The sequence below is a fragment of the Pseudorasbora parva genome, chromosome 18, assembly GCF_024679245.1.
Source record: "Pseudorasbora parva isolate DD20220531a chromosome 18, ASM2467924v1, whole genome shotgun sequence".
In the NCBI taxonomy this organism is placed as follows: domain Eukaryota; kingdom Metazoa; phylum Chordata; class Actinopteri; order Cypriniformes; family Gobionidae; genus Pseudorasbora; species Pseudorasbora parva.
In genome coordinates, this window is record NC_090189.1 from 8473730 (window position 1) to 8494998 (window position 21269).

Here is a 21269-nt window from a genome sequence, read left to right on the forward strand (position 1 = left end):
CCTGTTTTCCATGTGCAAATCTCAGGCGTTTTTATCTTTTCACACTGCACCGAACACACACCGTGTTCTCCGTTCAGCTCAGGGATATACAAGGATCGATGGTCAGTGAACGGAAAAACAGAACAGATTTATCCTTTCCTATGTTTGGCTGTTTATCCATCAAACAGGAGGTGGACGGTTAAGTTCACCGGACCATTGTTTTCTGTTTTCCATATCTTTAACGTACATATACACACTCAAGATTTGAGCTTAACTGACATTAGAGCTAGTGGCGTAAAACAGGTCACAGTGAAGAAAGGATGTTAGAGACACAAAAAATAGAGTAATATAGGGCAGATGGGAACATCGTAAAGCATTTTAGACAAACATATTAAGGTTGTGGACACATTCATTCTCTCCATTTGTGCTCCGGGCTTGTTGTAATGTATGTGTTTATTTTATGTACACTACTGATTAAAGGTTTGGGGACTGTAAGATTTTGTCTGGAGACTTTTATTAATCAAGAATGCATTCAATTTATCAAAAGTGACAGTGAAGACATTTATAACCTTACAAATTTCTATTTCATATAAATGCTGTTTATTTTTTTAACCATTTAAACTTCTATCCATCAAAAAATCTTGAAAAAATGTATCGTGGTTTATACAAAAATGTTGCGCAGCACAAGTTTTCAACATTGATAATTGTAAGATTTTTTTTTTCTGCTGCAAATCTGGGCCCGTATTTATCAAAGATCTTCACAAGAACACTGCTAAGAATTGACTTAAGAGTAAAAAAATCTTGGCTCAAAGCCGCGCTTAAAAGTTAGTTATGAAGCCTCCCAATTATGCTAAGTAAAGTGTAGGACTAAATCTTAAGTGTCAGTCTTAGAGTGGATTTACGACAATTTGCTGTGCCACAAACGGGATTTTGGATGATGTCATAGGCATGAACCAATCACTGAATAGATGTCCTTATTTAAGAATATCCTCAGATAAATTCACATTGAATGGTGAAGTTCCTAAGAGGAGTTTACATCCAACACACATTTGACAATAAAGAGTTTTCAAGAGAATACATTATAATATACACATTTAAAGTGAAAGATATTTTCATCCATGTCTTTAAACTGGTGTGCTGTAGCCTAGATTTTTTTTTAAATAAACAGCCACCATGGATTCCAAAAGAAAACCAAATCGGCAGGAGGAAGAAGCGATCGCTACTGCTTGCTGAATTAGTCGAACAGCGGTTTAAAATAAATATATATATAAAGCCCAAAATTAACCAGCGCTGAAAAAGATGATGCCTGCTCTGTCCAAATGATACTGTTTGATTAACTGCTCGTCGTCAAACATTTCGAACACATTCTCCCTCTCTTGAAAGATTTGCGCACATCTCTGTCTCCTCAGTGCCATCACAAGCCCCTACTGGCAACTCCTAACCACTTGAGAGACCTCTCGAGCTGTCTTCAATAACTGGGAGAGTATAGAAGTGTTTCTTAGCTATAAGAAATTTGATAACTTGCTTTTATACTTAAGTTTGAAAGTAGGAGTAAATTTCATGAATTCTCAGCATTTAAGACTAAAATAGCACTTTGAGAAGCTTGATAAATACGGGCCCTGATTTCTGAAGGATCATGTGGCACTGAAGACTGGAGTAATGATGTTGAAAATTCAGCTTTGATCACAGGAGTAAATTACATTTTAAAATATATTACAATAGAAAACTGTTATTTTAAATTGTAATAATATTTCATAATATTACTGTTTTTACTGTATTTTTGATCAAATAAATGCAGCCTTGGTGAGCAAAAGAGACTTTTTTCAAAAACAAAAAAAATCTTACTAATCCCAAACTATTGAATGGATTAGCCTAGTATTAGAGCATTATTACTGAAGAAGTTGGATTTGTTTTAATATTTTGTATTTGTTTCACTGTCTACGCTAGAACATGTCACATACTTATTTATGATGTAAAACCATAAAAATCTGTGAATATCTTAAAGAATTATGTCAGTGTGTCTGTGAGTGTGTTACAGTAGCGGTGTGTCTGTTTGAATTGTATGTGTTTTGCTGGTTTATTGAAGCAAAAAGTGTGTAAGTATGCGTGTTTGTCCTCGTTTGCAAAAGATTTGTATGTGTATTTTTGTGTAAAATTGTGTTTGTTGAGTCACAGGGTGTGTGCAAGTGTGTTTGTATAGTTTTGCACGAGTGTGTGTTTAATTAGGGTTTATTCTTTGCTGCAGTCTGCCCAGTCTCTCTATTATAATAAAGAAATCATGAAGAGGACTCTCGGTCGGCCTACGTATGCTTTCGAGGCCAGGCAATATGTCGTAAGTGTGTGAGAGGAGGCAAGAGTGTGTGTAGGTTTATTTAGATACACTAGATATACTAATTTATCCAAAGAAGTGAGCCAAATATGACAAAATCCTCTTTTTGGTGGTCATATTTATTTTGAAAACTAAATAAATAAATTCTTTATATAAATTAGATATTTTTGTATAGGTATATTTTACTTAAACAACCGATGGCTATGGTATTTGGTGTTGTGTGTGTGTGCTTCAGTGATAAGATATAGAGTAAAAATATATTTACCAGACTTAACCTCATTTAGTGTTTTTTGTTTTCTTTAAATTAATGTAATTGGTATTGTTCCGTAATATTAAATAACAATTAAATGATCTGAATTTCTTCATTAATCTATATCTGTTTGAATTCATACCTTAAATGAGGTTAATGTCTGATATTCAGTATTAAAATACATCTGTAATTGAAAAAAGTTACATCATCATCAAATGACTCTCTCATTGGCTCTTCTGGCTTCTGACCCCGCCTCCCATGTGCAACCCCAGCAGCCTGGCTCCGCCCCTGTGCTCTGGCAGCAAATCAGCTTGTGTGGGAGGGGTTAATTCTCGAAGTGTCACGAGTGCGACGTCTGAATGCGAGCCTAGCGCATTCACGATCAACTTTGACCCTTCCGGTGCTCGTAACACTTTATCACACACAGATACACTCAGAATTCACCCCTTTTGGTGTCATTTCGCTGCTTTGATATGAGTGTTTATCTTCATATGTACATCACGTTCAGACAAACAAGCTCGTCTGTATTCGCTATCTATGTCCGTTATAAACACGCTGAATTGTACATCCTGTTGGTGCATTCATGAGTTTGAGAAGTGTTTGAACATGTTGAACCGTTTGTCCTGTCAGTGCGTTTAGGAATTTGCCACAATACATTTTTCAAAACTTCAGACAATATCTCCATAGTTTGAGCACCCTAAAATATAAAGGTGTCCCAAGTCTTAGGAAGGGTTTTTTTGCTCTCAATGCCTCAATAAAATTAGAGTAGGCTATTAATTTTTAGTTTTTTGTTTTGCATAATCAGTACACTTATTCCAAGGTGCAAAAAATAAATAAAATACTTATTTTATTATGAATTATATATCAAATCATACTTGATTTTTAAAATATATTTTAATATTTTAACATATTTATTTTTAATAATATTGTTTAAATAATGCTTTATCACTAAATGGATATTTTTTATATTTTAAATTGTATATTAATATTGTATTTTATTTGCATAGTTATTTACATGCATGCTCATTTGTTTTTATTCCAGGTATTTTCTTATGATAAATCATTTAGTAATCTCAAGTGTTCACTTACTTATCGACATATTACACAAGTCAAAACTAGCCTTTTACTTCACATTTACCACACTTTTACCTTTTCTCCATAAGTAGTTTTGATTTGAGATCCCTACTCAGGTACGATTACCCAGAAAGCTCTCTGTTGTGACCTCACAAACGAGCCTATCGATTGTGAATATTATCATTTTGTTTCTCTTTCTCTCTCCTCTGTCTTCTTTCTTGTACATCCATCCCTATCGTGTTCTATTCGTTGGCTGACTATTGCTTTAGACTGATGATGTCATCCTCACGTGACCCTGTAACATTCTGTGTAATAATTGGTTCATTGGTACCTGCTGAAGTTCACTGCATCAGAAGAACATGCCAATCAATTCCTGATGGAATAAAATCAAATTGCATCCTATTTTTTTCTCATTGCATATCCAGTTTAATTCGAATACAACACAAATACAAAATTCTGCTTTTGAAAGTTGTTGTATCATTGGGGTACAGTATTACTAAACATCGTAATGTTACGCATAATTTAAATGATCAAGTTATGTGCATTTCAAGAAATATTTAGAACATTTGAAAGGTTTAGAACATATTAAATCTCCTTCACTAAGGTTGTGTCCACCAAAGGGTTTTCAGCCAGATGTGACAGCTGCTTCACAAAATTTTAAGACATGCCAATTTAGTTTTGTGTGCGCAAATACTGAAATGAGCTCTGCTTCACGTCGTCTTGTGCTTAAACGGATATATTCACTCAAAATGGTCACAAACTGCCCGTCTCTGCGAGTATCCTAGTAAACACAGTCGGTTATGGCTTAAGTGAACGTAAACAGTTGAGAAAGTCAATACCAGTATATTGGATCCGTGCATTAGGTCTTAAAGTGACAGCAGCCTAAAATAACTTAATCTGTTTAATTTACATAGTGAAGACTATCCAGTGTTATTTTACATTTCATTACTTTATTCAGAGTATCTACCTGAAAACTACTCTTACTTGTCTTTTATATTAGATAAATATAAGGCTAGTAGTTGTAGCTATTTTATCGAAATTGGAATAGAGAATTATGAATATCTAAAATTTTGGTGTCATAAATGCCTGTTTTTGCTAAACTAGAGATGCACGATACATCGGGCACCATATCGATATCAGTTAATATTTAACGTTATCAGCCCGATAAAAATATATATTTTTTGACCATTTTCTCTATTTTCGATATATTAAAGCCTAAAAATAATGGATTATTTCCTTCAGCTTTTTGCCATGATGGTTTTGAATTGCTTATAATATGATTGGAAACACTTCAAACAGGAAAATGCTGTTGGATTTCAATTTAGGTTAATCGGTCAGTATACCGGTTATCGGTTTTCTATTAAAAAGAATTATCGTGTCGGACAAATCTTTCATATCAGAACATCCTTAGCAAAAACGGTTTAATGGCCAATAAAAAAATGATTTATGGATGGTACATTTTCTTAAGTAACTGTCCATTAATTAGTTATTAGTATCTGATTTTGCAGATAGTTTGTTATAAAAATGTTGACACATTCCGTTTGTGCTTTTTGTGGTCATCTGTTGTCATTGTATAAGCAGAATGTGGTGGTTGTTGGTGTCGTATTAGTCCTGCCCCTCCTTCACTGTGATTGGATGATTGGGTAAAAAGTGATGAGTTCTTGTTTTACCCAAAGTTTAAAAATTTTCAACTCACAATGACCAGAAAAGATATACCTGCTCAGTGCTTCGTCTCACTGCTGCTGTTTTTATATATGTGGCTCTTACATTGAAAACAATTTTAAAAAACTAGCTCGACTTGGGAAGAACGCTTTAGTGGACACACGGCCTGAGTGGCGGGATATATTTAGAGGGCTTGTACTTCACTAATGTGATATTTTCCTCGTTCATGTGCCAAAGTGAGGCTTTCAGCTAAATTTCACGTGGCTCTGCCAGCGGATATCTGTCTTATGACAAAGCACAAAGTGCTGCCGGCCAGCCAAGTGTGATTGCGTGAGGTGATGTGGTGAGCTTCAGCGGTGACATCATCATAACACATGAACACACCTGCATGTGTGTGTATGACGTGTACAGCAGTCTGATGTTGCTCCCTCTGATGTTTTCTCTCTTCTCTCGGTTCTTCTCTCTTTTCGCCCATGAGAAGCTCTCTTTAAAGCTGGTAAGCATGACCTCAGTAGCATATTCGTAGCGGCATGACCGTAGCATGTCCGTCGCTGTAGTAATAACACGTGGTCCTTTAACATCACTTTGTTCCTTTTGTGTTCAACCCTTATCAGTATTTTGTTTAACAGAACGTACTCGGTTACTTTCGTAACCTCGGTTCCCTGAGAGAGAGGAACGAGTATTACGTATGGGAAAAACTCCTTTTCTCGAGAATGTGAAGCAAAACTTTTAATAAAGGTATCTATGTAAAGCGCAGTGAGCTGCACGGCCATAGCCCAGCGCGAGGAGCGCTCTGATTGGCCGGGCTGCGGCAACTGCAGGAACCTATGGTGAGGCGGCTGAGAGGAACGAACCAATGGGGGGCGTTCCAGAAGCCCGCCGAAAAAGGTGCTTATATTTGCATACAGGAGGCTATATAAGACCCTAATTCGCCATAGGTGTCAGGTTTTAAGATCGACTGAAGCGATACCTGAGAAGCATAAACACGGCACGGAACGTAATACTCGTTCCTCTCTCTCAGGGAACCGAGGTTACGAAAGTAACCGAGTACGTTCCCTTTCGAGAGAGGTTCCTCGTATTACGTATGGGAACACAATGTAAAGCGCCGTGTGTGCTGACTGACCCAGTATACCCAAAGCACATGTTATAAACCCCCGAGACACCGACAGAGGCGGCTTATAAGGGGAATGAAGAACCGGAAGAGTCGGTTCGTTTGAACAGCTGATCGGACATAGTCGGATCTTATGATGAATGAATAGTGCTTAAGGACTAATGTGTACAGGCCAAAATGTAAGGCAATCTGTTTGCCAGGGTCAAGATAGAGCCTAGATGGAGAGAAGCCCTGCTTGTAGAGCTGGAACCTCCAACTTGTAGAATCTGATAAAAGTGGACGGAGAGGCCCAGCCTGCCGCCGCACAGATATCTTCCAAAGAAATGTCACACGACCAAGCCCAAGATGAGGCCATGCCTCTAGAGGAGTGGGCTTAAATGCCTGTAGGACAGGCTAGGTCCTGGACCTATATGCTAGTGGGACTGCATCCACTATCCAGTGTGAGAGACTGTTTCATGACAGCACAAACTTTAGTGCGGCCACCGAAGCAATGAAGAGCTGATCCGACTGCCTGAAGGGGGCGGAGCGCTCTAGATACAATCTCAATGCTCTGACTGGGCAGAATAGGTTTGCGTCTTATTCTCTCTGAGACGCGGGTTAAGCAGTGCAAAGAACTGCATACTGCAAATCCACAGGGGTAAACGCACACAGCATAGTGTGCAGACGAGCGTGTTTAACACAGGCTAGTTGACTGCAATATTTCATCTCCAGTCACTTAACTTAAGGGAACTGGGAGAATGTAAGGAAGTGCGGGTGGTATGTGAGCCATTCCACAATGCCGTTATGCTCTAGTCTAGACTGAAAGCGCGCATGCAGACAAGCGTGTTTGACCACAGGCTAGTTGACTGCAATAAGGCTAGTTGACTTTATATGGTGTAATCCGGCCGCGGCGGGATTTATTTGTGATTTTGTGAGGCTGAATTAACAGTGCTTATGTAGGGGTGCACACTGTGTAGTGGACACTTTGTCTACAGTGTAAAAACCTTTCCAGCCGCCTGAATAAAGGGGACTGGAAGTGATAGAGTGAAAAAAGGGCTTAGCTTGGCAGCCATTTTCCGACGCCCTTATCCTCTGACAGTGAGCGCGTGCTATGACGTAAGCCGCGCTCTAGTCAGCAACGCGCTGTGGAAGGGGCGCGCGCTATCATGACAAGGCAGCCATTACAACTTCCTTGGCAGTAAGCGCGCGCTGCAGCGACATTGTTCTTGACATACCCAACAGCCCGAGCTCGCTCGTCTAACTTACTCTAGTATTCTCTGTCCGCAGCGCTTCAGCACGGCGGCGGTAGAATGAGCACGGCGAGAGCTTCGGCTCGAGTTTGTTTATTCACTCTAGTATTGTCTGTCCGCGGCGATAGAGCGACAGGACGAGAGAATTGGAAGCGTGAGGTAAAACGTACTCGGTTACTTTCGTAACCTCGGTTCCCTGAGAGAGAGGAACGAGTATTACGTATGGAAAAACTCCTTTTCTCGAGAATGTGAAGCAAAACTTTTAATAAAGGTATCTATGTAAAGCGCAGTGAGCTGCACGGCCATAGCCCAGCGCGAGGAGCGCTCTGATTGGCCGGGCTGCGGCAACTGCAGGAACCTATGGTGAGGCGGCTGAGAGGAACGAACCAATGGGGGGCGTTCCAGAAGCCCGCCGAAAAAGGTGCTTATATTTGCATACAGGAGGCTATATAAGACCCTAATTCGCCATAGGTGTCAGGTTTTAAGATCGACTGAAGCGATACCTGAGAAGCATAAACACGGCACGGAACGTAATACTCGTTCCTCTCTCTCAGGGAACCGAGGTTACGAAAGTAACCGAGTACGTTCCCTTTCGAGAGAGGTTCCTCGTATTACGTATGGGAACACAATGTAAAGCGCCGTGTGTGCTGACTGACCCAGTATACCCAAAGCACATGTTATAAACCCCCGAGACACCGACAGAGGCGGCTTATAAGGGGAATGAAGAACCGGAAGAGTCGGTTCGTTTGAACAGCTGATCGGACATAGTCGGATCTTATGATGAATGAATAGTGCTTAAGGACTAATGTGTACAGGCCAAAATGTAAGGCAATCTGTTTGCCAGGGTCAAGATAGAGCCTAGATGGAGAGAAGCCCTGCTTGTAGAGCTGGAACCTCCAACTTGTAGAATCTGATAAAAGTGGACGGAGAGGCCCAGCCTGCCGCCGCACAGATATCTTCCAAAGAAATGTCACACGACCAAGCCCAAGATGAGGCCATGCCTCTAGAGGAGTGGGCTTAAATGCCTGTAGGACAGGTTAGGTCCTGGACCTATATGCTAGTGGGACTGCATCCACTATCCAGTGTGAGAGACTGTTTCATGACAGCACAAACTTTAGTGCGGCCACCGAAGCAATGAAGAGCTGATCCGACTGCCTGAAGGGGGCGGAGCGCTCTAGATACAATCTCAATGCTCTGACTGGGCAGAATATGTTTGCGTCTTATTCTCTCTAAGACGCGGGTTAAGCAGTGCAAAGACCTGCATACTGAAGGGGTTGATAGCACTTTCAGCATAAAACCATGCCTCGGTTTGAGCACAACCTTGAAGTTGCTGGACCCAAACTCAAGACAGGAAGGGCTCACCGAGAGTGCAGGTAAGCCACCCACTCGGTTAACCGAGGCCACAGCCAGCAGAAAAACGGTTTTGAGTGATATGTGCTTCAAGCTCGTGTTCTGAAGTGGTTAGGAGGGGGAACCCTTCACGGCCTCCAAAACCATGGCGAGGTCCCAAATAGGGACCGAGGTAGGGGCAAGGCGAGCTGAATCTCCTGGCCCCTTTAAGAAAACACACAATAAGATCACTTTTCCCTAGTGAATGTGCCGCGATAGGAGCGTGGCTAGCTGCTATGGCGGAGACACACACCCCGAGTATGGAGGGGGGACGACCCGCATCCATTAGCTCTTGGAGAAAGCGAGCGGTTCCGCCAGTTCGCATGAGTGTGCGTCGATGTTTCGCGTAGCACATTGGTTAGAAAACCACTGACCACTTCAAGCAGAGCTGCCAGATAGCAGGGGCTCTAGCTTCCGAAATAGTGTTCATAACTTGTCAGAGAGGTTCCCGGATACCGTTGATGGGCCATACGTGGAGGGCCCACAGCTCGGGATTGGGATGCCAGACCTTCCCTTTCATTGGCAGAATAGGCATGGGGCTGTGTCTGACAGCTGAAACAGTATGGAGAACCATGTGCGGTTCTTCCAAAGTGGGGCTATTAAAAAGCACCGGCTGCAGCTGGATCGCGATCGGAGGGAACATATAGAGGGAGTCTGGGCCAACATGGGCCAGGGCATCCCTGCGTTTGCAGAAAAAATATTGGGCAGCGTGTGCTGTGCAAGCTGAATTGTTTGCGGGTAAAGGGACCATCCCCCTGGGGACATGGGTCCTCTGGATAACATGTCCGGACCCTGATTCAGAATACCTGGCACGTAAGCCGCCCTTAGGGAGCTCAGATTGTGCTCTGCCCATAAAAGGAGATGCTTAGCCATGCAGTGAACAGAGTCTGATCTCGGCTGCCCTAGCGATTTTATGTACATTATCAAGACGTGGTGGTTCTTATGCCGTAAGTCTTGAGTCTATGACAATGACTGTACTGATAAGCCTGCCCCTCGAAGGCGAATCTCAAGAATGGCCTGTAGTGGGGGTGGGGGGTTATCGTAACGTGAAGTATGCGTTTTTCAGATCTATTGAGAAAACCCAATCCCCGGGGCGAATGTGCGCGAGGATTTGTTTCACCGTCAGCACCTTGAAACGAGCGTGTCATAAGTGCTTTGTTCAGATGCCTGGAAAATGGGCCTGAGACCGCCACCCATTTTCGGCATGAGGAATTAGCGACAGTAAAAACCTGACTCGCTAGCGTCGGGTGTACTGTTTTCGCCGCTCTCTCCTTTAACAGTCTCAATGCCTCAGCGAGAAGCACGTGACTGACACTGCTTCTTACAGAGGGCTCGACCACGGCTTGAATCGCGGGGTCTGCGAGCAAAACTGTAGCGAGAACCTCATTTTATATGTTCAACACCCAATATTATATACCAGGAATGGCCTGCCAGGCCTGGGCTCGTAAAGCCAGGGGTTGAATAAGATTCGGGGGCTGGCCGCTTAGTAATAGGGGCCTGTTAGCCGGGTTGCTTGTGCTGTAACACTGCTTGTAACACTGTGGGGATAGTGTTAGTTTTGGCGGTGCAGGCTTTGCAGTGGGCGCACGCCTCACATTTATATTGTGTGTGCGAGAGTGAACTTTGTGAAAAGTGCTTGGGTGCAGGAGTGCAGACTGTAAAGTGGGCACATTTCCTACATAGAAAGCTCTTTTGTGTGTAGTGTAAACAATGTGCAGTGGCGCACAACCTACGTAGAATACCCACGGTGCAAACCAGTGAGCAAATCCACAGGGGTAAACGCACACAGCATTAGTGTGCAGACGAGCGTGTTTAACACAGGCTAGTTGACTGCAATATTTCATCTCCAGTCACTTAACTTAAGGGAACTGGGAGAATGTAAGGAAGTGCGGGTGGTATGTGAGCCATTCCACAATGCCGTTATGCTCTAGTCTAGACTGAAAGCGCGCATGCAGACAAGCGTGTTTGACCACAGGCTAGTTGACTGCAATAAGGCTAGTTGACTTTATATGGTGTAATCCGGCCGCGGCGGGATTTATTTGTGATTTTGTGAGGCTGAATTAACAGTGCTTATGTAGGGGTGCACACTGTGTAGTGGACACTTTGTCTACAGTGTAAAAACCTTTCCAGCCGCCTGAATAAAGGGGACTGGAAGTGATAGAGTGAAAAAAGGGCTTAGCTTGGCAGCCATTTTCCGACGCCCTTATGCTCTGACAGTGAGCGCGTGCTATGACGTAAGCCGCGCTCTAGTCAGCAACGCGCTGTGGAAGGGGCGCGCGCTATCATGACAAGGCAGCCATTACAACTTCCTTGGCAGTAAGCGCGCGCTGCAGCGACATTGTTCTTGACATACCCAACAGCCCGAGCTCGCTCGTCTAACTTACTCTAGTATTCTCTGTCCGCAGCGCTTCAGCACGGCGGCGGTAGAATGAGCACGGCGAGAGCTTCGGCTCGAGTTTGTTTATTCACTCTATTATTCTCTGTCCGCGGCGATAGAGCGACAGGACGAGAGAATTGGAAGCGTGAGGAAAAACTCTGTCCGCGGCGCTTCTAGCACGGCGAGAGCTTCGGCTCGAGTTAGTTTATTCACTCTAGTATTCTCTGTCCGCGGCGATAGAGCGACAGGACGAGAGAATTGGAAGCGTGAGGTAAAACTCTGTCCGCGGCGCTTCTAGCACGGCGAGAGCTTCGGCTCGAGTTTGTTTATTCACTCTATTATTCTCTGTCCGCGGCGATAGAGCGACAGGACGAGAGAATTGGAAGCGTGAGGTAAAACTCTGTCCGCGGCGCTTCTAGCACGGCGAGAGCTTCAGCTCGAGTTTGTTTATTCACTCTAGTATTCTCTGTCCGCGGCGATAGAGCGACAGGACGAGAGAATTGGAAGCGTGAGGTAAAACTCTGTCCGCGGCGCTTCTAGCACGGCGAGAGCTTCGGCTCGAGTTTGTTTATTCACTCTAGTATTCTCTGTCCGCGGCGATAGAGCGACAGGACGAGAGAATTGGAAGCGTGAGGTAAAACTCTGTCCGCGGCGCTTCTAGCACGGCGAGAGCTTCGGCTCGAGTTTGTTTATTCACTCTAGTATTCTCTGTCCGCGGCGATAGAGCGACAGGACGAGAGAATTGGAAGCGTGAGGTAAAACTCTGTCCGCGGCGCTTCTAGCACGGCGAGAGCTTCGGCTCGAGTTTGTTTATTCACTCTAGTATTCTCTGTCCGCGGCGATAGAGCGACAGGACGAGAGAATTGGAAGCGTGAGGTAAAACTCTGTCCGCGGCGCTTCTAGCACGGCGAGAGCTTCGGCTCGAGTTTGTTTATTCACTCTAGTATTCTCTGTCCGCGGCGATAGAGCGACAGGACGAGAGAATTGGAAGCGTGAGGTAAAACTCTGTCCGCGGCGCTTCTAGCACGGCGAGAGCTTCGGCTCGAGTTCGCCTATTCACTCTAGTATTCTCTGTCCGCGGCGATAGAGCGACAGGACGAGAGAATTGGAAGCGTGAGGTAAAACTCTGTCCGCGGCGCTTCTAGCACGGCGAGAGCTTCGGCTCGAGTTTGTTTATTCACTCTAGTATTCTCTGTCCGCGGCGATAGAGCGACAGGACGAGAGAATTGGAAGCGTGAGGTAAAACTCTGTCCGCGGCGCTTCTAGCACGGCGAGAGCTTCGGCTCGAGTTCGCCTATTCACTCTAGTATTCTCTGTCCGCGGCTGTAGCGCGACGGAATGAGAGAAGAGTGGGAACAACTCTGTGGCAGCGGCGGAAGAAGAGCCGCGGCGGCGGCAGAGTGAAGAGAGCTTCGGCTTGAGTGTGCTCATGTCCTCTAACATTCTCTCTTTCCGCGGCGCTATTCAGCGCGACGGGACGAGAGCAGAGGGAGAGTGAGAAGAGCTCCGTCTTTCCGCGGCGCTTAACGACGCGGCGGAACGAGAGAGTCCTCGAGTAGAACAAGCCTGTAAGCTCTAGAAGTGGCGTTGCAGCGGCAACACACACACACAAACACATATAACACTCAACATAGACACAGTTTAAAGGATATATAACGCCGGATGGCGTAGCTGGAACGGCAGAGAAGGCGGAGAGGGAGTCCGTCGTCCTCAGCTGCAGGTTCCGCTGGTGCCTTTTCAACGGCGGTGCTTCTTCCGGAGACCAGCGAAGGTATCGCTGAAGGAGATAAAATCTGACACCTATGGCGAATTAGGGTCTTATATAGCCTCCTGTATGCAAATATAAGCACCTTTTTCGGCGGGCTTCTGGAACGCCCCCCATTGGTTCGTTCCTCTCAGCCGCCTCACCATAGGTTCCTGCAGTTGCCGCAGCCCGGCCAATCAGAGCGCTCCTCGCGCTGGGCTATGGCCGTGCAGCTCACTGCGCTTTACATAGATACCTTTATTAAAAGTTTTGCTTCACATTCTCGAGAAAAGGAGTTTTTCCCATACGTAATACGAGGAACCTCTCTCGAAAGGGAACTTTTGTTCTTTTTAAAAAATATATAATTTTACCTTTGTATGTATTTAAGTTCAAAACCATGTTGTTGTCTCATTTATATTTTTTTGTTGATGTCTGTTTTTGTTTTGTTTTGTCTTGTTGCCGTGGTGACTGTCCCTCTGTGTAGCTCTCACTCAATGCCCACGTGCGGAACCTTATTGAGGTGATCTGAAACCCGTTTTTTGTCCTCGTGTTTGTTTAACTGTCCAGTTTTCCCTGATTTTATCTTTATGTATTTCAAACAACTTGATTCATTTTGATCCCTAACCAGATGTGCTGAAGTGTGATTATTTTGAATGCATCTCATGCCGGGTTCAGACTACACAACATTTTCTGAATGTGTCAGATTATGCGATTTTTGTTGTTGTGTCCTGACCAATCATTTTTAGCCATATTTAACAGCGTGTGTGTGATGTCATCAAACTGCGACTGACTTCCAGAAACAAGCTTGTAGACAATTAATAGAGCATAACAGTTGAGTTCTGGAAGTAAAAACTCCATAAGAAAATTTAATTTGAAATTTTTAAACCTTTAAAGACAGCTATGAAGTTGTTAATAGGCTGTGAGCTACTAGGTTGTTAACCCATGATATTTGCTTCTGTTGACTCCGTCAGCCCAAATTATTTGAGTTTTTTTTTTTTAAATAATCACGTTTAACAGTGAAAATCACAATTTATGATGTTAGTTAATCACGTCTTGGTGAAAAACTACATTACCCATGATGCATTACAGAAGCAGAATTAGCAAAAAAGCAAAAGCTCCAAAATAGCTCTTTAGGTACGTATGGTATGGATTATATTATATTGTTTGTTTACTTACTTTTTACTCTTTAACTTGAAAAATTTCCAGAACCAATGCTGCTGTTGCACTCTATAGCAAGGGAGAATGATGAATGATTTGATAGCTTGATGCTAATTCCAGTACTCACTGGGTTGTTGAAGCTCCTCTGCTGTCATTCACCAGAACATTATCTTTTTTTATCGTGGCAGTCTCGAGGAAACATCATAAAGGCAGGAGTATTGTTGCCATATCTTCACAAACCTTTTCTCCATTGCATAATTCCACCTGGAGCAGCACCAATACTATTGTCTCTCATTTATTTTTCCATGTTTGAAGAGCTTCTGTACTCCTACTGGTGAAAGTCACAGATGTTAAACATGCTAGTCTTTCTGTGAAGGACTTTGTGAAGCGCCAGAGTCGGTTGTTGTCTACTACGACACACTATATGAGATGAAACGACCGATTCTTGCATCCGGACGGCCACGGATTGTGCCAAAATCGGGCTGATATCATGTAGTCTGAACCCGGTATTAGAGATTCTTTTTAAGACGCTAGTGTAAGTTAAATTGTTCACAGGCCAAAAGAATGTTCAGTCTTTACTTTCTTACCCTGAGTCCCCCTCAACCCGTTTGACTTTATTTTTTTCCCCTGGGATGCAAAAGGAGATGCTTACTGTCACTTTCATTATATGAAAAGGAGCAGCGTATACATTTCACAAAATATCTTCTTTTGTGTTTCACTGAAGAAATGGAGTCAAACATATATTAAATGACGAGTGAAAAAATGACGGCAATACCATTTTTGTGTGAATCATCTCTTCAATTATGATTCATTATCATTGGTGATTAGAATACATCAAATGTTTTAACCAATTATAGAGGGTCTTAGTACTTTAGTCACAAATGTGATTTTTGAATCGCCTATTCACTGATGGTGTAGTATGATTTACAGTTGAATATTATACCCCAGATATTGTTTTTTTTAATGTTATGTTTATAGATGTGTATTTAGATCCATATAATTATTTTAAAATGGTTCAGTTGATTTCTAGATCTATTTTTTGTTTTTGTTTTTTACAAATGTTGCACAATTAACATTTTATTGGAACAATTTGTCTTTTTTTTTTTTTTTTTTTTTTTTGAAGAGGGTGAGTATAAGTGTAAGTGTAGCATGTGTGTTGTGCTTGTGTAAATCTTGATTATATTTCAGGTTTGCCTGGGGGTAGTTTGTGGTTTTATTTGACTGTATTTTTGAGTGATAATGCCAAGCATGCTCAGTAAAATCTAGATGTTTATTGTTGCATGACAGTATGGTGGTGTGGAAGAAGGGGTAAGGTTGCTGTGCCTGCCTTGTGACCTTTGATCTTTTAGTTAGACCTTTGCATTGACCCGTGGGCAGGATTAGAGGAAAAGATACAGCCATGAACCTATTCAGCCCAAGCATAAATTAGAGAAATGCTGTGAAATAAATAAGGTCTAATTTTAGGGTAGAACAAGTATTGCACAATCTTTAATGTCCCCAAACTCACAGCTCTTTAGCACCACCATGTGATTAAATACTGCCTGTCAGAGAGAACTAATGTGGAAAAAACAGCAGCTTGAGTGTTCAGAGGATTGATGCATTAATGTAGACAGGAAGAGGATATTAGAGCGAGCGAGAGAGAGGGCACATAAGGACAGATGCAAACCAAATCTCTCAGATCAACCACGATCAGGTTTCAAAGATGAGCGAGCAAGATAACGGTTTATTTCATGAGAACCGTTTAATCAATGTTGTTGTTGGCATTGGACTGAATAGGTTCTGTTAATCATTGATTTAGATTTAATTAGCTCATCTGGTTTGCCTTTGATAAACGCCTGACTTGAAAGCTTATTGGCTCATTACCAAAGTTAGCTAGCAAACCATATGACAGGAGCAGAAGAATACTTAATAGTCAGTTGATATGGTTGGATTTGGCCAGGTTTGACCCGCCCCTTTTATACATATTTTGTATGTATTTGCAGATTCTAACAGGACTGAAACTCATTGTTTGTCTCCCTCTCTGTCTCCTCTCAGGGTTCGAATCCTGAGGACTTCAGTCATCTTCCTCCAGAGCAGAGAAGGAAGAAGCTTCAGGCAAAGATCGACGACATCAATAAAGACATACAGAAAGAGATGGACCAGAGGTATACAGACAAAACACACAAGAAACAAAAAAAGGATACGTTGGCAATGTTAAATAGTATAAAGACTTTTAATCTTTCTGAGCCTTACATAGTATTTATATTTGGTAACACTTTACAATAGTGTTCCAGTAGTTAATGTTAGTTAATTCAACAACAATGAACGATACATTTATTACGGTATTTATTAATCTTTGTTAATGTTAGTTAAAGGGTTAGTTCAGTGGTTTTCAAACCTGTCCTGGAGGACCCCCAGCCCTGCTCATTTTGTATGTCTCCTTCATCTAACACACCTGATTCAACTCATGAGCTCAGTATAGTAGAGACTGCAAGACCTGAAGTGGGTGTGCCAAATAAGGGAGACATACAAAATGTGCAGGGCTGGGGGTCCTCCAGGACAGGTTTGAAAACCACTGGGTTAGTTCACCCCCAAATTATTTTTTATTATTATTTATTTTTATTATTATTTCATTAATTACTCATCCTCATGTCATTGGACACCCGTAACACCTTCGTTCATCTTCGGAACACAACTGAAGATATTTTTGTTGAAAGCTGATGGCTGAGAAAGGCTTCAGATAGGCCTCCATTGGCATTCAGTACATTCCCACTGACCCACTCACAAGACCCATTAAGGCACTAAAAACATCGATACAAAGTCCATCTCACTATAGTGGCTGTACAATCATTTTACAATGCGACGAGAATAGTTTTTGTGAGCAAAGAAAATCAAAATAATGACTTTATCCGCCAAGTTATTGTCTTCCGTGTAGGTCTCTGACGTGAACTCACGCGATAGCGGCGCTCCTCCTCTTCCGGGTCATGTATCCGAACGGTGGAGCTGCGTCATATTCTCGTGCATGCGTCGAGTTCACGTCAGTAACTTGGTGGATAAAGATGTTATTTTGATTTTTGTGCGAACAATAACTATTTTCATCGCATTGTAAAATGATTTTACAGCCAATGTAGTGAGATGGACTTTGTATCGATGTTTTTAGTGCCTTTATGGGTCTTGTGAGTGGGTCAGTGGGAATGTGCTGAATGCCAATGGAGGCCTTTCTGAAGCCTTTCGCAGTCATCAGCTTTCAACAGAAATATCTTCAGTTGTGTCTCGAAGATAAACGAAGGTCTTACTGGTGTCCAACGACATGAGGGTGAATAATTAATGAAATAATTTTCATTTTTGGGTGAACTAACCCTTTAATACAAACACATCTGTTCCTTGTCAGTTAATGTTAACTCAGGTCCATTAAATAATAGGAACAGACACATCTTTTGATTTTAATAAGGTATTAGTAAATGCTAAAATTAACATTAACATTGACTAAGATTTATAAATGCTTTAGAAGTATTTTTCATTGCTAGTTCATATTAACTAATACCGTTAACTAATGTTTACAAGTGGAACCTTATTGTAAAGTGTTTTCATCTATTTATTATATAAATTTAATTATTAAATAACATAATTAATTTTATATTTGTATACCCAGTTGTGTTTCATTATTGTATGTATAATTGAATAATATTTAACAAAATGTTTAACAAAAAAAATTAACAAAAGTGCATGTATAATGTTAATATTTACTCAAAAAAAAAAAAAAACACTCCTGAAGGAAACCAGTTGGAATTGTTGATTTTGAATAATACATTGTAAGGGATCGCTGAAATCAAGAGTTTATTTTAAGGCCCACTGAAGTGCCTTGAAACGCGCAGCATCATTCAGTGTGTTGACAATTTCCACTGAAACAGGAAGACAGGGCGGGACATATCAAACAGCTCCTCCCCTTTTTAAAATAGCGTTTCGTTTATGTCATGAAATCAGAATTATCTGGCTTTAAGTATGAATTTTAGCATGAAGTTTATCCTTATGCGAGTGTGATTCAAAACAATGACAAAATTCACATTTAGAAGATTTTTTGATTTTGTTCACTTTGCACTTCAGCTTCTCATCAGATTTTCTGTCCAATCATATTTTCTCCAGAATCTTAAGCATCCCGCTCCCACATTATCTGTCTCTTGCTATATTTTATATGATATATTTGAATGCTATTTTAAAAAATGGGAGTGGCTGTTTGATATGTCCCGCCCTGTCTTCCTTTTAAATTGTTAAGTGGAAGTAGTCAAGAGATTGAATGATGCTGCATGTTTCAAGGCACTTAAGTGGGCCTTTAAATAAACTCTTTTGGGATTTAAAAACCCTCTCTACCACTGCCTCTTTAACCATCTTTAATTTTCTAGTGGCACAGCATTAATAAATACAATATCACATTAGTTTTGATAAAGACAAACAACATTCAATAGGACTCAAGAAGATCAAGTAAGAGAAAAGAATCTTTTAGGATCTTATTTGATTCTTCAGCAGGATTACTAATGATGAAATTCCAACAGAAATGCTTTACATTTTGACTCGGCCAGGGTTTGATTGGATTCCTTCTGTAAAAATGTGTATTTCTATGTGTGTTTTGCTCTCGGCAGAGATGCTTTGGCTAAAATGAAGGAAGTGTATATAAAGAACCCACAGATGGGGGATCCCAACAGCGTGGACCCTCGGTTAGGAGAGATCGCCAACAACATTGAGAAACTGCAGGCGGAGGCACAGAAATTTGAGGTGCGTGTAAATGAACATCTTAAAATATATATAGCACAGGCTTGGATGAGTTGTTCAGTTCATTGTGTGTGTGTGTGCGTGCGTGCTCCAGGGCTGGTTAGCGGAGGTTGAAGGAAGGATGCCAGTGAAGAGTGACCCACCACGGCGGACAAGTGTCCTATACGAGACGCAAAACAGCCCGCCACCCACTAACAACAACAACTGCGCACAGGATAGAGAGAGGTACACGCTCACACACACATACACACCCACATCGTGCACCTGAACTTGTGAGGACTACCTAAGCTCCGCCCACAATGGATTTTTTTTAATTATTGGTTAGTTTTTAACTTAAAGGGATAGTTCACCCAAAAATGAAAAGGATCATGATTTCCTCAGCCTCATGTTGTTCCAGACCTGTATGAGTTTCTGTCTTCTGTTGAACACAGAATAGTTGATGGACACCATTGACTATTGTTTTTCTCCATACTATGGAAGTCAATGGGGCCTATCAACTTTTTGATTCATCATATTTTTCGAAATACTTTATTTTGTGTTCAGCAGAAGAAAGAAACTCATACAGGTTTGAAACAACACAAGGGTGAGGAAATCATGACAGAACTTTCATGTTTGGGTGAACTATCCCTTTAATTTAAAAACTAACCAATAATTTTACTGAAAAAAAGAATATAATACTGCAAACATTTTTTTTATAGTTTTTATTGTGCTACTCTTTGAATTATATTTTTATCTCATTCACTTTTAACATTAAAATTATTGTTATTATTCATAATTAATATATATATATATATATATATGTATTAATTACAATATCACCATTGTTTTAATAATATGCTTTATATATATATATATATATATATATATATATATATATATATATATATATATATATATATATATATATATATATATATATATATATATATATATAATTATTATAATAAGATACTTTATAATTATTTGTAGTAATATACTAATAATAATATCACAATAAAAGTGAATAAGAATAAAGATAATTACAAGAATAATGCAATAAAAAAACTAAAGCATGCGATAACATTCATGATTTCTATAAAGCACTTTGTAAACACTTTTTGTGCTATATAAAACCCGAAATAATAAAAAATAAGAATAATGATTGTTGTTATTAATTTGTTTATATATATATATATATATATATATATATATATATATATATATATATATATATATATATATATATATATATATATACATATAATGTTTAAAAGCATGAAGTAATAAAGCTTTTTATTTATTTTCACTGAAGTCAGAACAATTACTTGAATCTGGAAACTTGTCACATTGCATGTAGCTTTTATAGACAACTTTAACATTTTTAGTTTAATTAGGACATTAGTTAATTAGTTAATAATCTTGTTAAAGGGATAGTTCACACAAAAATGAAAATTCTGTCATTTTTTTATTACATTTTTGGGTGAACTATCCCTTTAACTACTGATGTCAGTCTTTACACATCAGTTTTAAGATGTTTTACAATATTTTTTAGGACATTTTTGAAACCTGGTCCATCATGAGTGTAAAAAAATATATATATATGGACATACTTTCAAAGCAGTTGCTATAGTTATTGTCTATGTGTGTGTGTTTGTGTGCGTGTGTGTGATGGAGCAGTCCGGATGGCAGTTATACAGAGGAACAGAGTTCTGAGGTGCAGAGTAAAGTCCAACCAGAAACAACAGCGGAGTCTGGAGATGAATTTGATGACGCAGACGAAGAAATGCTACCGACCATCGGCACATGCAAAGCCCTCTACCCGTTCGAAGGTATTTCATCTATAAATGCATTTAAAAAAATGTATAGCAAAAATACAGGCTTCACTTCAAACCTAGTGAGCTGCCCCGTTGTCTGCTTTATTTGATGATAAATACAGTAAAAAAGTAATACTGTCAAATATTTTTAATAGTCATTTGTTTCTGTGATCAAAGCTGTATTTTCAGCATCTTTTCTCGGGTCTTCATTGTCACATGATTCTTCAGAAATCATTCTAATATGCTGATTAACATTTCTGATTATTATCCATGTTATGCCCAGGATTATTTGACAGAAAGTTTAAAAAAACAGCATTCATTTAAAACAGAAATATTTGGTAACAATGCAGATGTCCTTACCGTCACTTTTGATCAATTTAATAAATCCTTGCTGAGTAAAAGACTTGAGATATATATATATATGTATT

At 40.6% G+C, this 21269-nt stretch overlaps 1 protein-coding gene across 1 annotated transcript in view; it reads left to right on the forward strand.

Annotated features, from left to right (window-relative positions):
- fnbp1b (formin binding protein 1b) overlaps window positions 1–21269 on the forward strand; it is a 91425-nt gene that overhangs the window by 69374 nt on the left and 782 nt on the right. The window contains 7 exon segments of the mRNA XM_067424609.1: window positions 2225–2311; window positions 5776–5790; window positions 13629–13664; window positions 16337–16446; window positions 18919–19051; window positions 19143–19273; window positions 20702–20856. Coding sequence (XP_067280710.1) covers window positions 2225–2311; window positions 5776–5790; window positions 13629–13664; window positions 16337–16446; window positions 18919–19051; window positions 19143–19273; window positions 20702–20856 — 667 coding nt within the window.